The sequence below is a fragment of the Bufo gargarizans genome, chromosome 3, assembly GCF_014858855.1.
Source record: "Bufo gargarizans isolate SCDJY-AF-19 chromosome 3, ASM1485885v1, whole genome shotgun sequence".
In the NCBI taxonomy this organism is placed as follows: Eukaryota; Metazoa; Chordata; class Amphibia; order Anura; family Bufonidae; genus Bufo; species Bufo gargarizans.
The window spans coordinates 591,164,048-591,186,796 of record NC_058082.1 but is presented as its reverse complement, the minus strand read 5'-3'; the positions used below and the strand labels follow the sequence as shown (position 1 = coordinate 591,186,796).

The window sequence follows — 22,749 nt, the reverse complement described above, 5'->3', positions numbered from 1 at the left end:
GATCACTGGTTCTACCGTGACAGTTCACATCACATTTATGGCCTCCATTTAACATATACGCCATGATAAATGTATTTATCAGATGCCATGCAATGTAAAAAATATATATTTTTTTTTTTTTATTTTTTTTTAACTGGATACCGGAATTTTATAGTCTACAAAGTTTTGGGTAATGTAACCCCCTCGCCCCAATAAACATATTAAGTTTGCACATCGAAAGCTTTCCCCCCCTAAGGGTTCATGCACACAAACGTATTTTGTTTCAGTGTCCGTTGTTTTTCTTCTTTTGCAGCCCGTATGGGAAACCATTCACTTCAATGGGGGCAGCAAAAATACGGAAATTAATAGGACTGGATTATGGCCAAGCTGTTCTGTTCTGCAAAATGCGGAATGCACACGGACGTCATCCGTATTTTTTGTGGATCTGTGTTTTGCAGACTGCAAAATACATATGGTCATATGCATGAGCCCTAAAGCACAAGCCTTCCATAAGGGATCCTGACCGGGAAGTCACAGCACAAAGAACGGATTTTATAAATTTCACTGATTCTACATTTCGATTTCGAGTCTGCCACTTACCCATTCACATCTGCCCGGTATGAGTCGAGTAGTGCGCATGCCGAATTCAGTACATACAGTCGTCATTTCTAAAACAAAAAGAGACATGTGTAAGAATGGAAAGCATCTGCAGATACATACAGAGGGACTGTACATATGTATGTATGGGGAACACGTGGTTCACACGTCATATACATAGGTTACACCAGGGCTTGACAAATTTCCTTGGAATCTAGGAGCCAGCTAAAAAAGTTTGGAGCCGCTTTTGTTAGTTTTTTACCTTATAAAGCCTTATTTTCAGCGACAAAAATAACATCTCTTAAATTAACATATAAAGAAGTCTTAAACCAAACAACATTGGCATTAACATATACAGTGGCAGTGTACAGAATCTCACACACATATACAGCAGTGGTGTTTGTACAGAGTAGAGTTGTTGCGATATCAAGCCACGTGCATTACGCATTTTAAAAAAATGGCGAATCGCGCACTTTTATTTTATTTTTCCTGTTCCAGCGTTCACCGCATAGATTTTTTTTATATTTTAATAATTTGGACTTTTGACGTGGCAATATGTGATCAGTTTATTGTTTATATATTTTATGTGTAATCTTATTTTATTTACTTTTTGATTTTCATAAGCAAATGACACTTTACATCACAAGGCAATGAAACAAGTAGTATGGACATAGTCCAACAAAGGGACACGCAGGACCCTCAAAATACAGTCAAATTATCACATACATTGTAAAAGTCAAAGGGACTCGAACATCCCTATCATAACAGGGAACCCCAATCAAGGAGGACTATCAGCAGTGAAGGAGAATAAGATTTATTGTGAGCCCTCGAATGCCCAAGTGAAAGCACTAGGTATGTAATCATAAATGGAAGTTCCTAAAACACACCAAACATATAGGACACAAAAGGAAAGAGGATTAGGAAGAAGGGAGGGATACTAAAGTTAGGGTGCACTTGCCAGGAACCCTACTGGGGTAAATTCAAGAACAAACCAGATCTCTAAATCTCTGAGAGTCTAGAAAGAAAGTCAGAGAGTTGTATCTGTTCTGATAAATTCCACCCCTTTCTTGACTGTCGGCTATCAACTCTTCCATCCTAAGAATGCGTTTCAATTCCTTGGCCCACTCAGTCAATGTAGGGGGGGGGGAAATGGTTTTCCAGTGCCTTGGAATCACCATGCGTGCCGCAGCTAAGAAGAGACGTAGTGCCCCTTTCTTAACTTGTGAGATAGAGCCCGGGAAGAGAGACAGCAATGTAACTTGAGGAGTATTAGGTATTGACTGGTTCGAATAGCTGGTATAAATTTTCAAAACCTTCTCCCAGAAAGGCTTTATCAACTGGCAGTTCACCAGATATGCAGCATAGAGCCTCTCTCGTTCACACCGCCAGCAGTGATCGGGAACCGACGGAAACATCTGATGTAGAGTAGTAGGACAATAGTACCACCTAGAGACAATTTTATAATTCTTTTCTTTAACTTGAGTCGCCATTGACATCCCATGGAAGAGTGTACATATCTTCTCCACTTCATCCGCTGAGAAGGTAATTTGCAGATCCCTTTGCCATTTTGCAAAGAATGGGGCTCTGTCACCATTCTGGGATTGTAGCAAAACCTGATACATGGATGATATTGTACCGCGTCCGTCTGTGGAGGCCAAGTAAAGCTTGTCAAAGTCTGTCAACTGACCTATCCCTCCACCAGGAAACGTGAGACCCATGAATGACCTGACTTGAGCGTACCCCAGCCATGAAACTTGTGAGAAAGCTACATTCTGTCGAAGATTCTCAATGGAGGATAGTTGCCCCGAGGTGACCAAGTCCTTAACCCTCAAGATACCATCCCCTGCGGTTTTAATGAGAAAAGCGGAGGGCCGAAGGCCCGGTGAAATGCTGGGTTACCATGCAATGGGGTCATAGGACCTGGCCTAGCTGACACCTGTGACATGGAGAACCATTGGTCCCAGATAGATAGGGCATGCCTTACCAAATATGGCCATTCCTCAGAGGCTGGCCTTTTAGCTAACTCAAGCCAGGGCAACGCCTGAAGGGACAGAGGAGACAAAGACTGTTCCAAACCCACCCACAATTTCTGAGCATCCTTATGAAGCCAGTCCCGTAATCTGGTTAGCACCGAACCGCTGTGATAGATTAACATGTCTGGGAGGCCAAAACCGCCCAAGGATTTCTGCTTAGTCAGGACCTGTCTCTGTAATCTGGGTTTGCTTGCCTGCCATATAAACTTATTCAGACCTTTTTGTAGCTCCTGGAAATACGACCTCGGCGCATATACTGGGACAGTTTGAAAGAGGTATAGAAACCTCGGCAGGATGTCCATCTTAAAGGCGGACATACGGCCAAACCAAGACAGCTTTTTCAGGGAGTACTTCTGCATATCCTCCAGCGTTCTCTTTTGCAGTGGCAGGTAATTGAGTGGGAAAAGCAAGTGTAGCTGTGCAGGGATTTGGACGCCCAAGTACACCAAACTTTGCTCTTTCCATTTAAAAGAAAAGTTATTTTGGAGGGAATCTACATCTGCAGCGGCCAAAGAGATGTTTAGTAGCTCAGTCTTTGAAAGATTCACCTTGAAATTGCTCAGGTGTCCAAATCTATCAAACTCTCGGAGTAAAGATGGGATTGAGATGCGAGGAGTCGACACGTATAGGAGCAAGTAGTCAGCGTATAACGCCAGTTTCTGCTGTTTATTCCTGATGGAGTTACCTGTAATGTCCGGATTAAGGCGGATAGCCTGAGCGAGATGTTCCATTTGTAGCACGTACAGGAGAGGGGACAATGGGCATCCCTGGCGAGTTCCATTACGGATCTCGAAAGGGGGCGCTAGAACACCATTAACCCTACCCCTGGCAGTAGAGTGGGTATATAAAGCTGATACATATTCTATGAATCTGCATCCCAATCCAAGATGTTGCAAGGAAGCTAACAGAAATCGCCAATGAACCCTGTCGAACGCCTTCTCAGCATCCACAGACATCAAGCCAACGGGGATCTGTCTTTCTTGCACATGATGAATCAGCGCGATAGTGCGAATGGTATTGTCTCTGGCTTCTCTGCCAGGGACAATTCCAACTTGATCTAGGCTAACACATTGCAGTAAAAACAGCCGCAATCTATTCGCCAGGATCTTTGAGTAAATTTTTATATCACAATTTATTAATGATATCAGTCTGTAGTTACCACAAACCGTGTTGTCTTTATTAGGGACAAGTAGGAGAGATGCTATTGAACATTTTTGTCATCAAGGGACTAAGCAGATCAAGAAATCTTTTATAGAAAACGCCAGTAAATCCGTCCGGTCCGGGGCTCTTATGGCCCTTAAGAGACTTGACCACCAGTTTTACCTCAGCTTCAGAGAGGGGTAGATCTAAATCAGCTTGCTGCTCTGGCGAAATTGCAGGCAGGGCCGTCTCACTTAAATAAGATGAGATGCGACTATCCAGTTCAGAGGGCCGCATGTCCGCAAATTGGCCTTTGATATTGTACAGTGATGCATAATATTCTCTGAAAGCTTCAGCAATGTGGAGAGGGTGATGCAAGGTCTTACCCTGTGAGTCCTTAATCTCAGGGATATAGGATTGTGTCAACCTAGGATGAAGAAGTTTGGCTAGGGCCGACCCACATTTATTGGCGTTTTCGAACAAGAAGCCCTGGTAACGTTCCCGGGCATTTGCATGTTTCTTACTAATCTCCTCCCTTAATTTGTCTCTCACCGAGGTCAGTTCCGTCAGCAGGTCAGGGGTAAGAGATCCCTTATGAAGGGATTCCAGGCGAAGTAACTCCTCAGACAAGCTCCTAATACGTGCCTCTCTCTCCTTTTTTAATCTCGAGCCGTGCTGAATAAACACCCCCCTTAGGACACATTTGAGTGCTTCCCACTGCATAGGAGGAGCTGTGGAGTCAGTAGCATGAGTATCCATAAAATCTGAAATAGACTTGTCTATGGCTTGTCTACAAACCATGTCCTTCAGTAAATGTGCATTGAGCCGCCACATCCATTCCTTGGCCACCAAGTCAGGTAAAGCCAGAGTAAGAAAAACAGGGGCATGGTCTGACCATAATATCGAACCAATATCAACCCTAGGGTGGTAAGACAAAGCATGGTGGGAGATAACAAACAGGTCGATCCTGCTATAGGAGTCATTGGCTGGAGAGTAGTATGTATAATCTCGACTTGTCGGATTTAACACCCTCCATACATCTACCAACCTATTGGTCTGCAAGACAGAGCGGACCCTAGAGAGAGTCGAGTTAGGAACCAGCGATCTCCCAAGGGAGGTGTCCAGCGACGGATTGAGGGGCAAGTTAAAGTCTCCTCCCAGCAGTACAATACCATCCATGAAAGATTCCAACGTTGACATGATAGCTGCAAATGACTTACCTTGACCCGAATTTGGAAGGTATATGTTACCTACGGTGTAAACTCTCCCATGTATGACCAACTTGACAAAGACGCCAAAGAATCTAAAATAGAGCAGGGTAAGTTTTTATGCAACGCTATCGTACGGACCACTTTATGGAAAGAGTTAACAGTAAGATGCGGCTTCCTCCCTCTCCCATCGGGGGGCTGCTGTGCCTTTGCAGCCCCCCAATGGGAGAGAGCCCCCCGAAGCCCCAGTCCTTACCCTTCCCCGTCTGCGAAGTTGTGGCCACAACTTCGCAGCGGGGGAAGGTTCCAATGGCAACAGGACGCCTTCTCAGGCGTCCTGCTGTCCATGGTGCTGAACAGATCTATGCTAAAAGCATAGATCTGTTCAGTGTAAGTAAAATACAGTACAGAACCCTATATAGGGTTCTGTACTGTATTATACAGACATCAGACCCACTGAATCTTCAAGAACCAAGTGGGTCTGGGTAAAAAAAAAAAAAGTAAGAAAAAGTGAAAAATCAAAAAACACATTTATCACTAATTAAAAATGAAACAAAATAGAATTCCCTACACGTTTGGTATCGCCGCGTCCGTAACGACCTGATCTATAAAACGGTTATGTTACTTTCCCCGCACGGTGAACGCCATAAAAAAAAAAAAACTGAGAAAATTGAAATTTTGCCCACCTTACTTCCCCAAAAAGGTAATAAAGTTGCATGTACGCCAAAATAGTGCCAATCAAACCGTCATCTCATCCCGCAAAAAATTAGACCCTACCCAAGATAATCGCCCAAAAACTGAAAAAACTATGGCTCTTAGACTATGGAAACACTAAAACATGATTTTTTTTGTTTCAAAAACTTACATAAATAAAAAAAAGTATACATATTAGGTATCGCCGTGTCCGTATCAACCGTCTCTATAAAAATATCACATGAGTTAACCCCCCAGGTGACCACCGTAAAAAAATAAAAATAAAAAAACTGTTTAAAAAAAGGAATTTTTTGTCATCTTACGTCACAAAAAGTGCAATAGCAAGCGATCAAAAAGTCATATGCACCCCAAAATAGTGCCAATAAAACTGCCATCTCATCCCGCAAAAAATAATACCATACTCAAGATAATCGCCCAAAAACTGAAAAAACTATGGCTCTTAGACTATGGAGACACAAACTTTTTTTGTTTTAAAAATGAAATCATTGTGTAAAACTTACATAAATAAAAAAATAAAAAAGTATAAATATTAGGTATCGCCGCGTCCGTGACAACCTGGTCTATAAAATTACCACATGATCTAACCTTTCAGATGAATGTTGTAAATAACCCAAAAAAAAAAAGTGCCAAAAAAGCTATTTCTTGTTAATTTGCCGCACAAAAAGTGTAATATAGAGCAACCAAAAATCATATGTACCCTAAACTAGTACCAACAAAACTGCCACCTTATCCCGTAGTTTCTAAAATGGGGTCACTTTTTAGGAGTTTCTACTCTAGGGGGGCTTCAAATGGGACATGGTGTAAAAAAAAAAAAAACAGTCCAGCAAAATCTGCCTTCCAAAAACCGTATGGCATTCCTTTCCTTCTGCGCCCTGCCGTGTGCCCGTACAGCTGTTTACGACCACATATGGGGTGTTTCTGTAAACTACAGAATCAGGGCCATAAATATTGAGTTTTATTTGGCTGTTAACCCTTGCTTTGTTACTTGAAAAAAAGATATTAAAATGGAAAATCTGCCAAAAAAGTGAAATTTTTAAATTGTATCTCTATTTTCCATTAAATCTTGTGCAACACCTAAAGGGTTAACAAAGTTTGTAAAATCAGTTTTGAATACCTTGAGGGGTGCATCAGGGGCTTCAAATGGGACATTGTGTCAAAAAACCAGTCCAGCAAAATCTGGCTTCCAAAAACCAAACGGCGCACCTTTCACTCTACGTCCCGCTGTGTGGCCGTACAGTAGTTTACGGACACATATTGGGTGTTTCTGTAAACTTGCTTTGTTAGTGGAAAAAAATGGGTTAAAATGGAAAATTAGGCAAAAAAAATTAAATTCTCAAATTTCATCCCCATTTGCCAATAACTCTTGTGCAACACCTAAAGGGTTAACAAAGTTTGTAAAATCAGTTTTGAATACCTTGAGGGGTGTAGTTTATAGAATGGGGTAATTTTTGGGTGGTTTCTATTATGTAAGCCTCGCAAAGTGACTTCAGAGCTGTAGTGGTCCCTAAAAATTGGGTTTTTGTAAATGTCTGAAAAATTTCAATATTTGCTTCTAAACCTTGTAACATCCCCAAAAAATTAAATATCATTCCCAAAATAATTCGAACCTGAAGTAGACATATGGGGAATGTAAAGTCATCACAATTTTTGGGGGTATTACTATGTATTACAGAAGTAGAGAAACTGAAACTTTGAAATTTGCTAATTTTTCTAAATGTTTTGTAAATTTGGTATTTTATTATGCAAAAAAAAAATAAAAAATTTTGACTTCATTTTACCAGTGTCATGAAGTACAATATGTGACGGGGAAAAAAACAATCTCAGAATGGCCTGGATAAGTCAAAGCGTTTTAAAGTTATGAGCACTTAAAGTGACACTGGTCAGATTTGCAAAAGTACTTAAGGTGAAATAGGGCTGAGTCCTTAAGGGGTTAATACTGGGGGGTTGAGAGGGGAGGGCGCACTGTGCCATCAATGATTTTAATGGCGTAAGGGGGTGGGCACTGCGCCACCAATGATAATTAACCCTCAATACAGGAGGCAGGTACTGGCAGCAGATCAGCAGCAGTTAACCCCTCAGGTGCCACACCTGAGGGGTTAACTGCCGCTGATCGCAGCTCCCTGTCAGAGGCAGGATGCCGGCTATGCGATTCTGCTGCCGGAACCTGCCTCCTGTATTATGTGTTATATTATATGGGTCCAGACTAAGTATTAGGCTACAGAGAGCGGCGCCCAGAGATGTCCCTGCACTTACTATTATACCTGGGCGCCGCTCCGTTCGCCCGCTGTGCCCCATTACTGTCTCCTGCTCTATATGCTAATTACTATCGGAGCAATGGGGAAGAGACATCAGCTTCTCCCCTGGGCATTCCTTCTCCCTGTGTTGCGATTGGACAGCTCTACAGCCAGGGAGAAGAAACGCCCCCACATGATGCGGACCCACTGCATCCTACCTACCTCCTCCGCTCCCCCGATGCCACCCTGTCCACCCCACTCTCCGCCCCCCGGGTAACTCCTTCTGGGGGCAGCCATGTGAGGGCAAATACCCAGACGCCAGGACAAAATTCCTGATCGCCATGGCAACCTGGGATTTGTTGAGCCCTGGGTTACACTATTCAATGGGCTGCAGCAGGGCCGGTTCTAGGTGAAATCTAAAAACGTTTCGACACTACCGTATTTTATATACTATCATATTTAATAATATTATAAATATTGACAATATCTATCTATATATCGCCTATCTTTCCATCTAACAAATATATCTATCTATCTATATCCAGCTATTATCTATCGCATATCTATCTATATATCTACCCATCTAAAACCAGGTTTTGCCACTTTGTATAAAAACAGCATCGCTGTATCAATTTGTAGCAGAAAACAGTATTTATAAACCTTTGATATGTTTAATTATATACGATCGTGTTTAACCCCTTCAACCCCGGGCCCGTTTTCACCTTCCTGCCCCGGCCATTTTTCGCAAATCTGACATGTGTCACTTTATGTGGTAATAGCTTTGGAACGCTTTTACTTATCCAAGCCATTCTGAGATTGTTTTCTCTTGACACATTGTACTTCACGATAGTCCAACTTGAGTCGATATATTTCACCTTTGTGAAAAATTCCCAAATGATCAAATTTCAATTTCTCTACTTTTATAATAGATAGTGATACCTCATATAATAGTTATTACTTTACATTTCCCATATGTCTACTTCATGTTTGGATCATTTTAAAAATGACATTTTATTTTTTGGGGACGTTACAAGGCTTGGAAGCAAATCTTTTTAAGGACCAGTTCAGGACTGAAGTCACTTTCTGAGGCTTACATAATAGAAACCACACAAAAATGACCCCATTTTAGAAACTATACCCCTCAAAGTATGCAAAACTGATTTTACAAACCTTGTTAACCCTTTAGGTGTTCCACAAGAATTCACGGAAAATGAAGATAAAATTTCAGAATTTCACCTTTTTGGCAGATTTTACATTTTAATCAGTTTTTTCCAGTAGCAAAGCAAGGGTTACCAGCCAAATAAAACGCAATATTTATTACCCTGATTCTGCGGTTTTCAGAAACACCCCACATGTGATCGTAAACTGCTGTACGGGCACATGGCAGGGGGCAGAAGTAAAGGAACGATGTATGGTTTTTGTAAGGGAGATTTAGCTGAACTGGTTTTTAGATGCCATGTCCCATTTAAAGCCCCCCTGATGCACCCCTACAGTAGAAACTCAAAAAGTTACCACATTTTGGAAACTACGGGATAAGGTGCCAGTTTTATTTTTGGGTACCTATGATTTTTTTGATCATTCATTATTATACTTTATGGGTAAGGTGACCCAAAAAATTTGTTGTTTTGGCACAGTTTTTATTTATTTATTTTTACAGCGTATACCTAAGGGATTAGGTCATGTGAATTTTTTATAGAACAGATAGTTACAGACGTGGCAATACCTAATATGTCAACTAGGGCTGAAACGATTATTCGAATAACTCGATTAAATCGAGTCAAAAAATTCATCGATGCAGGGAATCGTTTAGATCACGTGATCACGGAGCGGGAGTGAAATTAAGCGTCTCACTCACCGCTTCCGTGTCCTCCGGAGGCCAGAGAGGCAGGACTGAGCCGGTCGGCACAGCTGAGGGAGGAGGGAGGAGGAGGGAGTCTCTCCCTCCCCACTGTGCGCGGCTGCCGCTGAAGACCAAGTAGGAGGAGGAGGGGAGGGACTGAGTAGGAGGAGGAGGAGGGGAGGGACTGTGGCCACTGCGCCACCAATGAATGTGCCGGCCATATCCCACAGGGTCCCCCTCCTCCCCCCAATCATTGGTGGCAGTGTCAGTTCCGATCGGAGCCCCAGCAGTGTAATGCTGGGGCTCCGATCGGTTACCATGGCAGCCAGGACGCTACTGAAGTCCTGGCTGCCATGGTATGTTAGTGAGCAGAGAGCAGCGCATTATACTCACGTGCGCTGTGGCCGCCGGTCGCTCCTTCTCATAGGTCTGTGCGGCGCATTGCTAATGCATTATACTCACGTGCGCTGTGGCCGGCGGTCGCTCCTTCTCATAGGTCTGTGCGGCGCATTGCTAATGCTGTAAGCATTAGCAATGCGCCGCACAGACCTATGAGAAGGAGCGACCGGCGGCCACAGCGCACGTGAGTATAATGCGCTGCTCTCTGCTCACTAACATACCATGGCAGCCAGGGCTTCAGTAGAGTGACTCCTGGCTGCCATGGTAACCGATCGGAGCCCCAGCATTACACTGCTGGGGCTCCGATCGGAACTGACACTGCCACCAATGATGGGGGGGAGGAGGGGGACCCTGTGGCCACTGCCACCAATGATTAATACTGGGGGGGGGGGGGGGTTGCATTACCAGAGGGGGCAGGGGGGGTTGCATTACCAGAGGGGGCAGATCAGAGGCTGGGGGGAGGGGGGGGGGGTTGCATTACCAGAGGGGGCAGATCAGAGGCTGGGGGGGGGGGGGAGGAGGCAGATCAGAGGCTGGGGGGGGGAGGAGGCAGATCAGAGGCTGGGGGGGGGAGGAGGCAGATCAGAGGAGGAGGAGGCAGATCAGAGGCTGGGGGGGGGAGGAGGCAGATCAGAGGCTGGGGGGGGAGGAGGCAGATCAGAGGCTGGGGGGGGAGGAGGCAGATCAGAGGCTGGGGGGGGAGGAGGCAGATCAGAGGCTGGGGGCAAGCAGATCAGAGGCTGGGGGCAAGCAGATCAGAGGCTGGGGGCAAGCAGATCAGAGGCTGGGGGCAAGCAGATCAGAGGCTGGGGGCAAGCAGATCAGAGGCTGGGGGCAAGCAGATCAGAGGCTGGGGGCAAGCAGATCAGAGGCTGGGGGGAGGCAGATGGAGAGAGAGAGTGGTTAATGGAGGCTGCAAGCACCACCTTGGCATGTATAAAGTTATTGGTTTAGAGAGGGGTTAATGAAGGCACCTCCAAGGTGCTTTCATTAACCTCTTCAGACCAATAACTTTATACATGCCTAATGCCAAGGTGCTTCCATTAACCCCTCCAAACCCAATGGGCATGTATAAAGTTATTGGTTTGGAGGGGTTAATGGAAGCATCTTGGCATTAGGCATGTATAAAGTCATTAACCCCTTCAAACCAATAACTTTATACATACCTAATTACGTACGTTATTTTAAGTAGCTTTTTCTTATTAGATTACTCGATGAATCGAGAAATATAATCGATAGAATACTCGATTACAAAAATATTCGTTTACTGCAGCCCTAATGTCAACATTTTCTTATTTATTCAACTTTTTACACAATAATAGCATTTTTGAAGCCGGAATAATGATATTTTAGTACATATTGTAATGCATCGCCTGTTAGTGTATGACACTGAGTCATACACTAACAGGTTGCCTAGGAGACCGGGCCTGAGGCTGGATCTCCTCGGCTCCCGTAGAAGGCAGTTCCCGCGGTCAGCGCGGCATAGAAGGGGTTAATCGTCCGGCATAGTTCGGCTTTTACAGCGATGCCGGAGGATACAGCAGGGGCCCCGATGCCCGGGCGATCACCATGACGTACTATTACTTCAAATTGCGGGAACACAGTGGTTCCCATGACGTAGTATGTCATGTGTCGGGAAGGGGGTTAATAATATTATAAATATTGATAAGTAATTTTATAACCATGTTTTGCCACGGCGTATAAAACCAGCATCGCTGTATGTAACTATTTGTAACAGAAGACAGTATTTATAGACTTTGATTATGTATCTACTGCATGCCCAGTGACACTTTTGAGGCTGTTGCCTTCAGGAGCTTTACGATCGCATAGGCGCAGGCAGTCAGCGTTACTGCGCCTGCGCGAGATTTCCGCCGGCCGAAAGGAAGAAGCCAGGGATTTAGCTGTAATGTATTAGATGATGTAGTGGAGGGGGCGGCGGCGTTCACCTCAGCTGTTGGAGGATATTTCTTGATGAGGAGGCGTGCTAGGGCTGGAAATTAAGGCGGGCTGGGCACTGCAGGGGGCATTACTGGGCTCAAGAGAAGAAGAATAACGCCCCTCTGGGCACCTTGGAGGTTCATTTGCATAATAAAAAATTGCTTTTTTATCAAAATGACACCATGAAACGATAAAAGACGACCACATCAGGAAATTAAGGTAGTTTATTGTACATGGCAATGGTGACAGCTTAATATGCTAAAACCTGGTGACAGAATCCCTTTAAAGCTAAACAGTTGTCAAAGCATGCCAGCACATGTCCTAATAGGATCTAGTCAGAACACACGTTTTAATATCTTTACAAATAAAATGATATCAAGGTTCTATCAAGCTCTTATCAGACTATAAAAAAACCTCTTTATATCTTTTTACATTTTATTTTAGCATTTTTATTTCAACATTAGATTACTTTTATTGTAGTGTTATTTTTCAATATTTTTGCACTTTATTTAAAAAAAAAAAATTCATTTACCATAGCATTAGACTGTTCAAATTGTAGAACTAACCTTTAATTTTATTTTATATCTTTTTTACATTATAGCATTAGATTCATTTTATTGTAGCGCTATTTTGTAATATTTTTGCACTTAAGGCCTCATGCACACGACAGTATTTTTTCACAGTCCGCAAAAACGGGGTCCGTGACCGTTTTTTCGTCCGTGGGTCTTCCTTGATTTTTGGAGGATCCACGGACATGAAAAAAAAAGTCGTTTTGGTGTCCGCCTGGCCGTGCGGAGCCAAACGGATCCGTCCTGAATTACAATGCAAGTCAATGGGGACGGATCCGTTTGACGTTGACACAATATGGTGCAATTTCAAACGGATCCGTCCCCATTGACTTTCAATGTAAAGTCTGGAGTTCTTTTATACCATCGGATTGGAGTTTTCTCCAATCCGATGGTATATTTTAACTTGAATCGTCCCCATCACCATGGGAACGCCTCTATGTTAGAATATACTGTCGGATATGAGCTACATCGTGAAACTCAGATCCGACAGTATATTCTAACACAGTGGCGTTGGTGATGGGGACGCTTCATGGTTAGAATATACAAAAAAAAAAAAAAAAATGTGTACATGACTGCCCCCTGCAGACCCCCCCCCCCCCTGTTTTTAACTCATTGGTGGCCAGTGGGCCCCCCCCCCCCTCCCTCTCCTGTAGTTAACTCGTTGGTGGCCAGTGTGCGCCCCCCCCCCCGCCCCCCTCTATTGTAATAATAGCATTGGTGGCAGTGTGCGCCCCCGCCCCCCCTCGCTCTATTGTAATAATAGCATTGGTGGCAGTGTGCGCCCCCCCTCCCTCCCTCTATTGTAATAATAGCATTGGTGGCAGGCTGAGGCCTCCCCTCTCCCCCCCCCCCCCCCCGATCATTGGTGGCAGCGGAGTAGAAGCATCATACTTACCTGGCTGCTGCGATCTCTGTGTCCGGCCGGGAGCTCCTCCTACTGCTAAGTGACAGGTCTGTGCGGCGCATTGCTGTCACTTACCAGTAGGAGGAGCTCCCAGCCGGACGCAGACATCGCAGCAGCCAGCAGGTAAGTATGAATCTTCTACTATTGCTAAGGCTAAGTAACCATGGCAACCAGGACTGCAGTAGCGTCCCCGTTGCCATGGTTACCGATCGGAGCCCCAGCGATTAAACTGGGACTCCGATCGGAACTCCGCTGCCACCAATGATCTGGGGGGGGCGGGAGAGAGAGAGGGGAGGCCGCACACTGCCACCAATGTATTAAAACAATAGAGGGAGGGGGGGGGGGCGCACACTGCTACCAATGTTAATGAAATAGAGGGAGGGAGGGGGGGCCGAACACTGTGCCACCAATGCTATTATTACAATAGAGGGAGGGAGGGGGGCCGGGGGGGGGGGGGCGCACACTGTGCCACCAATGTTATCATTACAATAGAGGGAGGGAGGGGGGGGCCGCACACTGGCCACCAATGAAATTTAAACTGGGGAGGGAGGGGGGTCTGCCCCCTGCTGCCTGGCAGCCCCGGATCTCTTACAGGAGGCTATAATAGCACAATTAACCCCTTCAGGTGCAGCACCTGAGGGGTTAATTGTACAGATCACGGCCCCCTGTAAGAGATCGGGTGCTGCCAGGCAGCAGGGGGCAGTCATGTACACAGTTCGTTGTATATTCTAACTAGAAGCGTCCCCATCACTATGGAAACGCCTCTGTGTTAGAATATACTGTCGGATCTGAGTTTTCACGAAGTGAAAACTCAGCTATGAAAAAGCTTTTATGCAGACGGATCTTCGGATCCGTCTGTATGACAGTAACCTACGGCCACGGATCACGGATGCCAATCTTGTGTGCATCCGTGTTCTTTCACGGACCCATTGACTTGAATGGGTCCGTGAACCGTTGTCCGTCAAAAAAATAGGACAGGATACACGGATCACGGTCTCGGCTACAAAACAGTGCATTTTCCGATTTTTCCACTGACCCATTGAAAGTCAATGGGTCCGCGAAAAAAAAACGGAACGGCACAACGGCCACGGATGAACACAACGGTCGTGTGCATGAGGCCTAAAAAAAATAGAATTATAGCTGTAAACGAAAGGCCCCGCATCCAATATCATGGTGTGACTAGGCAGATTTACTGCACATTTGACCTCCAAAACCACCATATGAAAAATCATATATAAGCACTGAAGATACATGACAAAGTAGAGATTAAATAATCTTAGAACCATAATTTTCCACATTTTATATTTCAGCTTTATAATTTTTATTTAGTATGGCCTTTTTACATGTTATATTTATTTTTAATTGTTTAACATTTTTATATTCAGATTTTGACATTTTTATATTAACATTTTAGGCTACTTTCACACTTGCGGCAGTGTGATCCGGCGGGCAGTTCCGTCGTCTGAACTGCCCGCCGGATCCGCCGATCTGCCGCAGACTGAAAGCATTTGTGAGACGGATACGGATCTGTCTCACAAATGCATTGCAAGGACGGATCCGTCTCTCCGCTTGTCATGCGGACAGGCCGGAAGAACAGATCCGGCATTTTGAATGCCGGATCGGCACTAAAACATTCCTATGCGAAAAAATGTCGGATCCGGCATTCAGGCAAGTCTTCAGTTTTTTTCGCCGGAGATAAAACCGTAGCATGCTGCGGTTTTATCTTTTGCCTGATCAGTCAAAACGACTGAACTGAAGACATCCTGATGCATCCTGAACGGATTACTCTCCATTCAGAATGCATGGGGATATGCCTGATCAGTTCTTTTCCGGTATAGAGCCCCTGTGACGGAACTCTATGCCGGAAAAGTAAAACGCTAGTGTGAAAGTACCCAGATTTTTTTATATTTATTATTGTTTACATTTGTATTCACTACTGTCACCAGAGGGCTGATACATGACAGCTCCAGTGTCCACACCATATAAAGACCCCCAGTGGCCCCCCACACAGTATATTGACCCCCCCCCCACTCACCCAGTGGCCCCCCACACAGTATATGACCCCCCACACACAGTATATGACCCCCCCCCAAACAGTATATGACCCCCCCAGAGGCCCCCACACAGTATAATGACCAGTGATGAGCGGCAGGAGCAATATTTGAATTCGGGCTATTTCGCAAATATTCGTCATATTTGCCAATTCGTGATCTCCAGTCATTATTTTCTTGATTGCAAAAATCCTAAAGTCAAAGATAATGCAGCCTTCTGATTGGCCCACGAGCAAGAAGCAGTGAGGGATCATGGGTACTGATGAAAAAAAAAAATCTAGAATATTCGCGATTACGAAGATCCAGCAATATATTCTAGATATTCGCAAATTCTCAAAGTGCCAATATTTGCGATAAGAATTCGCAATTAAAATATTTGCGATCAACACTAATAATGACCCCCTCCAGTGGCCCCCCACACAGTATAATGACCTGCCAGTGGCCCTCCATTCAGAATAATGAACCTCAGTTTTTCTTTTTTCCTTACAAAGTCTCATATTCCACTAACTTGCGACAAAAAAAAAAAAATTCTAGGAACTCGCCATGCCCCTCACGGAATACCTTGGGGTGTCTTCTTTCCAAAATGGGGTCACTTGTGGCGTAGTTATACTGCCCTGGCAATTTAGGGGCCCAAATGTGTGAGGACGCTACTGCAGTCCTGGTTGCCATGGTTACTTAGCAATAGTACAATAGTAGAAGATTCATAGTTACCTGCTTGCTGCTGCGATGTTCGTGTCCGGCTGGGAGCTCCACCTACTGGTAAGTGAAAGGTCTGTGCGGCGCATTGCTAAAGAACTGTCACTTACCAGTAGGAGGAGCTCCCGGCGAGGTCACAGACATCGCAGCAGCAAGCAGGTAAGTATGAATCTTCTACTATTGTACTATTGCTAAGTAACCATGGCAACCAGGGCTGCAGTAGCTTCCTGGTTGCCATGGTTACCGATCGGAGCCCCAGCGATTAAACTGGGACTCCGATCGGAACTACGCTGCCACCAATGATCGGGGGGGGGGGGGGAGGGGGGAGATGGGAGGCCGCACACTGCCACCAATGTTGTTACTGCTATAGACGGAGGGGGGGCGATGGTGGGCGCACACTGTGCCACCAACGATTTATTACAATAGAGGGAGGGAGGGGGGGAGATGGTGGGCGCACACTGTGCCACCAACGATTTATTACAATAGAGGGAGGGAGGGGGGGCCGATGGGGGGCGCACACTGTGCCACCAACGATTTATTACAATAGAGGAAGGGAGGGGGGGGCGATGGTGGGCGCACACTGTGCCACCAACGATTTATTACAATAGAGGGAGGGAGGGGGGGGGGCGATGGTGGGCGCACACTGTGCCACCAACGATTTATTACAATAGAGGGAGGGAGGGGGGGCCGATGGGGGGCGCACACTGTGCCACCAACGATTTATTACAATAGAGGGAGGGAGGGGGGCCGATGGGGGGCGCACACTGTGCCACCAACGATTTATTACAATAGAGGGAGGGAGGGGGGGTCGATGGGGGGCGCACACTGTAAGAGATCGGGTGCTGCCAGGCAGCAGGGGGCAGTCATGTACACAGTTTTTCAGTATATTCTAACCTGAAGCGTCCCCATCACCATGGGAACGCCTCTGTGTTAGAATATACTGTCGGAAATGAGTTTCACGATGTAGCTCATATCCGACAGTATATTCTAACGTAGAGGCGTTCCCATGGTGATGGGGACGCTTCAAGTTATGTTCGGGTATCCGCCTGGCCGTGCGGAGGCAAGCGGATCCGTCCAGACTTACAATGTAAGTCAATGGGGACGGATCCGTTTGAAGATGACACCCTGTGGCTCAATTTTCAAACGGATCCGTCCCCCATTGACTTTCAATGTAAAGTCTGGACGGATCCGTCTGAGGCTACTTTCACACTTAGAAATGTTTTAACAATATAATGCAGACGGATCCGCTCTGAACGGAGCCACCGTCTGCATTATATGAACGCAAGTGTGAAAGTAAAGGGACTCCTGACTTTACATTGAAAGTCAATGGGGACGGATCCGTTTGCAATTGCACCATATTGTGTCAACGTCAAACGGATCCGTCCCCATTGACTTGCATTGTAATTCAGGACGGATCCGTTTGGCTCCGCACGGCCAGGCGGACACCAAAACGACTTTTTTTTCATGTCCGTGGATCCTCCAAAAATCAAGGAAGACCCACGGACGAAAAAACGGTCACGGATCACGGACCCCGTTTTTGCGGACCATGAAAAAAAACTGTCGTGTGCATGAGGCCTTAGTAGTATGAAGGTGCTGGTCTACTACAGCATGCAGCAGCTTGAAGAGTTCCCTGACCCCCCTCCCTCCTGTCCCACAGAAAAGAGACAGTCACAGTGCAGCAGACTCACTCACAGACAGTCTTCACACTGCTGCTCCAGCCCTGAGTCTCTCTCTCCTCCTCAGGCAGCAGCTCCTGTGTGTGAAGCTCTGCAGCACAGGAGCTTGTAAGGGGGACAGCAGCACCCGGGCTCTGCATGCTGTTGATGTTTCCTTGCTCCATTATGACGCTGCGGCCCTGCTCCTGGGCCCCTTCTGCCCTCAGGGCCCGAAGCAGTGGCTTCCATGATAGCTACACCCCTGGAGCTGCAGTTAGTGAATGAAATGACCGCATCTCCCTGCGCTCCAGCAATGAGCGCTTCCATCTGTATTGATGGAAGGGCTCATAGCAGCGCAGTGGGCCCCCCCAGGAGCAGTGGACCCCAGAACTTGCCCGGGAATGCCGGGTGCTGGCACCGGCCCTGTCGATTGTTTGTGAAGTTAACTATTAGATTGGTGGGGGGTCTCAAAACAGATCATGAGAACCCATACCTCTCAGGTCCTCCCCAAAATGAGCAGAGCAGCAGGTCGGCCATGTGCACCGCCTCTCCAACAGGGCACTTGCCAAACCTGCTTCTCCGTTAATTTTGGGCGACTCTTAGGGACCCCCATCTATTCTCATTTGTGGTTAGGGACTAACATCTAACAAAACGCAATACCCCTTTAAGCGTAAAAGTGGTTTTCGGCAGGACCGGTTGACTATAGCATGCGTATGGCCTGTACGCCCCTGGTACCATCCCTCCCCCGACAGATGATGATGTTGACATTTTGATGCCTGATCTTTTTTTTCTTACGGGAACAGCTTATTACGCTCTTACCATTGAGAAGACATTAATGCTCAGCCCAGCCAAGCATGCATGTGTATAGGGCAGGCATGTCCAAACTGCGTCCCTCCAGCTGTCGCAAAACTACAACTCCCAGCATGCCTGGAGAGCTTACAGCTATTAGGGCATGCTGGGAGTTGTAGTTTTGCAACAGCTGGAGGGCTGCAGTTTGGACATGCCTGGTATAGGGGAAGGCCAGGAGGTCCTGTAACAGATGGCGCTGACTTCTGATACAATGTAACAAAGTATCTGCTGCTCCTGGAGGAAGCCATGTGCCTGATACAATGTACCGCAGCGCCTGCATGCTAACCAATGGCACCTTCCACCCTCTGCCCCCCATATGGCCGCCCCCAGCCTTCTGCACATCATCCCCCGGGTAGGACACTCACCTACAGTAAGGTGACACAAGCAGGGGCTGAAGCCTCCCCTTGCCCCCCTCCCTCACAGAAGCTCCGTAAACAGCAGCAGAGAGCAGGCTCTGGCGGACGCGATGTGATGACGACGAGCGGGAGGCTGCACTGGGATGAGGTGTGGCCACAGACGGCATTTCCCAACCACATGCACCGGAAGGACAATCCACGTCATTGCTCAAACGCATTTTCCTATGGTTGGTCCCCACTGGCGCCACCTGCAGGCGAGTAGGAAATTGCAGCTGATACAGGCTTTGTTTTCGATATGTTAGCGCCATCTGCCGCTGCAGTGGTAAATAGCATGTTATTAGCTGCAGCGGCTGCGTTGTACGCTGGCACCATCTACCGGTGATGTGGTGAACAACAGAAAACAGATCGCTGTTTGGACGTCATTCTATCGCCATCTGCTGGCGGGATGGTGAACATCAGTACAGGAAGCCGCACATTTGTCAGTGTGCGGAATGGCAGTTTGCGTTCCATGTTAGCGCCACCTGCCGGCGTCACGGTGAATAGCATCACTCCAGGAAGTGCTGCAAACCGTGAGTACACGATTGTACTGTCACTGTGAGACGAGGCTGTTACATTTACTTTCCAATTAATTCTGTAATCCTTATAAAATAGAATTGGTTTGGGGCAGGTGCAGGTCCTCCTCCTTGAAAATTGGGTTTTGGTAGCCCCCTAAGTGCAGTGTGTGTGTTCATGTCCCCTACATTGCACCAGAGAAACATGGCAGAAGTGTAATCAGTGGTTGTGCTGTGGATATGGAGGATTTTGGCTTCAGCTATGTCAAAAATCAGGCCGAATCTGCTCTGAAACCATCTCCTATTATTTTCAATGGGAGGCCGCGCCGCACTTCGTTCAGCCGAAGCTTTTTTCCCCATGCGATTTTTAAGACCGGGCCAGGAATGTACAGGTAGGGCGACCATTAGGGATGAGCGAACTTCTGTTTTCAAGTTCGGCGTACAAGGTTTGGGTTATGAATAGTGTTGAGCGAACTTGTGTTTTAAGTTCGGCGTCTAAAGTTCGGGTTCGGGTTATCGAAGAATCGCGTTATGGATTCCGCTACCACGGACCATAACGAAATTCTATGACGGAATGCCCTTAGAGGCATTTCGTTATTCATTCCGTCATAATAGAAGTCCTCTCCTGCATACTGGAACTGGACGGATCCATTCATGCAGGCCATAGACTTCTATAATGATGGAATGAATAACGGAATGCCTCTAAAGGCATTCCGTCATAGAATTGCGTTATGGTCCGTGGTAACTGCTTTTACCACCAAACGAAGCGCAAACGAATTTCAAAATATGAAATCCGCTCATCTCTAATTAGAATGTATTGGCTCCTATGAGCCAAAGTTATTACTTTGCGAATGTCTCGCGATTTATCTTGTGATAAATCAATATCTACTGTAAACAAAAACATTTCCTGAACTCGGACCACTTGGAACCGAACCCGAGTTCGGGAAATGTTTTTTTACAGTATAAATTGATTTATGAAGTTATTATGCGAAGCCTCACCAGACTTCGCGAAGTAATAACTTCGGCTCATAGGAGCCAATACATTGTAATACTGTACGGAGTGAGCGTATTCAAATGACGTATTATGCGAATCGACTTTGGGTGTTTCATCCGAAGTCGATTCGCTCATCCCTACTAGCGACCATATTTTGGTTTTCAAAAAAAATACACTAGGGGCAGAATGGTTGGCAGCGCTGCACTATGTCCTGACGCTGTATGCAGCGAAGACACTACGAAATTACCGATAATACCTCAAAATATTACTATACATTTAAGGGGTCAAGCATAACTAGACTATCCTCTCATAACAAAATGCCAATAACACCGGTGAAGATACTTGCAGAAGAGGACCAAGGAGCGGCGATGGTAAAGGCCATAGTCACCGCTCCCTGGGGCCTCCTGTCCTCTAAACTGTACAGGGCCTGGGCAAGGCAGATTGTGCCCCCTCCCCTGAATCAATTCACACTGACCCTACTTTCTAATAAAGAGATTTAAAGGGAACCTGTCATCAACTTTATGCTGATCTCACTGAGGGCAGTATATACAGTAGTGACAGAAATGCTGATGTCAGCGATGTGTCACTCATGAGTTAAAAGTAAGTTCGTTGCCGAGAACCAACATCACAATCCTTGCAGACTGGGCCTGGAAAAGAGTCCCGGCCACCTGAGAAGAGTCCTGGTTATTCATGAATTCCTGCTCTCCCGCCCACCTGCTGATGACTGACAGTCTTCTACCGAGTTTTCTCTCTTTCTGTCTAGGAGAGAACTGCCAATCATCAGCAGATGGGCGAGAGAGCAGGAGATTAGGAATAACCAGGACTCTTCTCAGGTAGATTTGACTCTTTTCAAGGCCTGGGCTGCAATGATTATGATGCTGGTTCTCGGCAGCCACTTACTATTAAGCTGAGATCAGCATTTCTGTCACTACTTTATATACTGCCCTCAGTGAGATCAGCATAAAGTTGATGTCAGGTTCCCTTTAATATATTTTCTGAGAAGCAGTCACAGGTATACTAAATGTAAATCCAGTGACTTACGACTTCTCCATGGATTTGAGTTCTTCACTTTCCTTCTCCATTTGGTCCAGACCATCATGTGCAGCCCCCTCTGCTACATAAGAAGACACCCGGATTAATAAATGGCACTGTGCAGATAGAGGCTGTTACATATTTTACATTAGGGCCCAAGAGATGCAGGTTACACCTCTGTCTTTGGCTCATTGACTGCAGTCCACCCCCACCCTCTATAGCAAAGAACCCCCATCCAGCTGCCCCTTTGACACTGCCATGCCGTAGCGTTCATCAATGCTGTGCCGGCTGCTGCCCCATGTGCCCACATGACTGTACCGACTGTGCTGCCAATGCCCCCAATTACTGTACTGCCAAAATAAAAGAGCCAAACACACGACCACAGAACTAGAAAATGATGGGACCCAAAGCAGACTTTAGGCATCAAACTCCAGACCAGTCCTCCAAATTAATCCAGACCTCCTGACGGACACGAAAATTAACCCCAGATTAGACCACACAGACCCCAGATTAGACCACAAATTCATACAGGCCCCAGAATCAAACCCCAAAGTAATGTCGCTCTCTATAACCCCCACCCCACCATTCCTTAAATCAGATGGCAGACCCCAAATTCATGTGGCCCCCCAAATCATCATATCCAGCAGACGTCAGATCAGACTTCAAAATTCATGGGGCCCCCTAAACCTTCTTCCCTAAGATCCCTGCAGACATCAGATCAGACCCCCAAAATTCATGTGCCATCCCCCTCAGATCCCTGCAGACCTCAGATCAGACCCCAAAATTCATGTGCCTCCCCACAGATCCCTGCAGACCTCAGATTAGACCCCAAAATTCATGTGCCTCCCCACAGATCCCTGCATACCTCAAATCAGTCCCTAAAGGCCAGGAGCCCCCCTTCCCTCCCTCAGATCCCTGCAGACCTCACATCAACCTCCCCTTCTCCATCCTTCAATCCCTGCAGACCTCAGCACCAAAAAATAAAACAAATTACCTCCCCAGCTCCGTAC

At 46.2% G+C, this 22,749-nt stretch overlaps 2 protein-coding genes across 3 annotated transcripts in view; one reads left to right on the top strand and one right to left on the bottom strand.

Annotated features, from left to right (window-relative positions):
• Positions 1–19,395, bottom strand: part of LOC122930794 (E3 ubiquitin-protein ligase TTC3-like) — a 176,760-nt gene extending 157,365 nt beyond the window's left edge. For both annotated transcript variants that reach the window (XM_044284388.1, XM_044284389.1), the window contains exons 1-2: positions 19,172–19,395; positions 580–647 (exon numbers count right to left, since the gene is read on the bottom strand). In XM_044284388.1, coding sequence (XP_044140323.1) covers positions 580–645 — 66 coding nt within the window. In that variant the 5' untranslated portion in view covers positions 646–647; positions 19,172–19,395. The remainder of the gene's footprint in view (positions 1–579; positions 648–19,171) is intronic.
• Positions 19,396–19,692: 297 nt separating this feature from the next.
• Positions 19,693–22,749, top strand: part of LOC122930795 (phosphatidylinositol N-acetylglucosaminyltransferase subunit P-like) — a 35,121-nt gene continuing 32,064 nt past the window's right edge. Inside the window, exon 1 of the mRNA XM_044284391.1 lies at positions 19,693–19,731. The gene's annotated coding sequence lies outside the window, so the exon portion shown is untranslated. The remainder of the gene's footprint in view (positions 19,732–22,749) is intronic.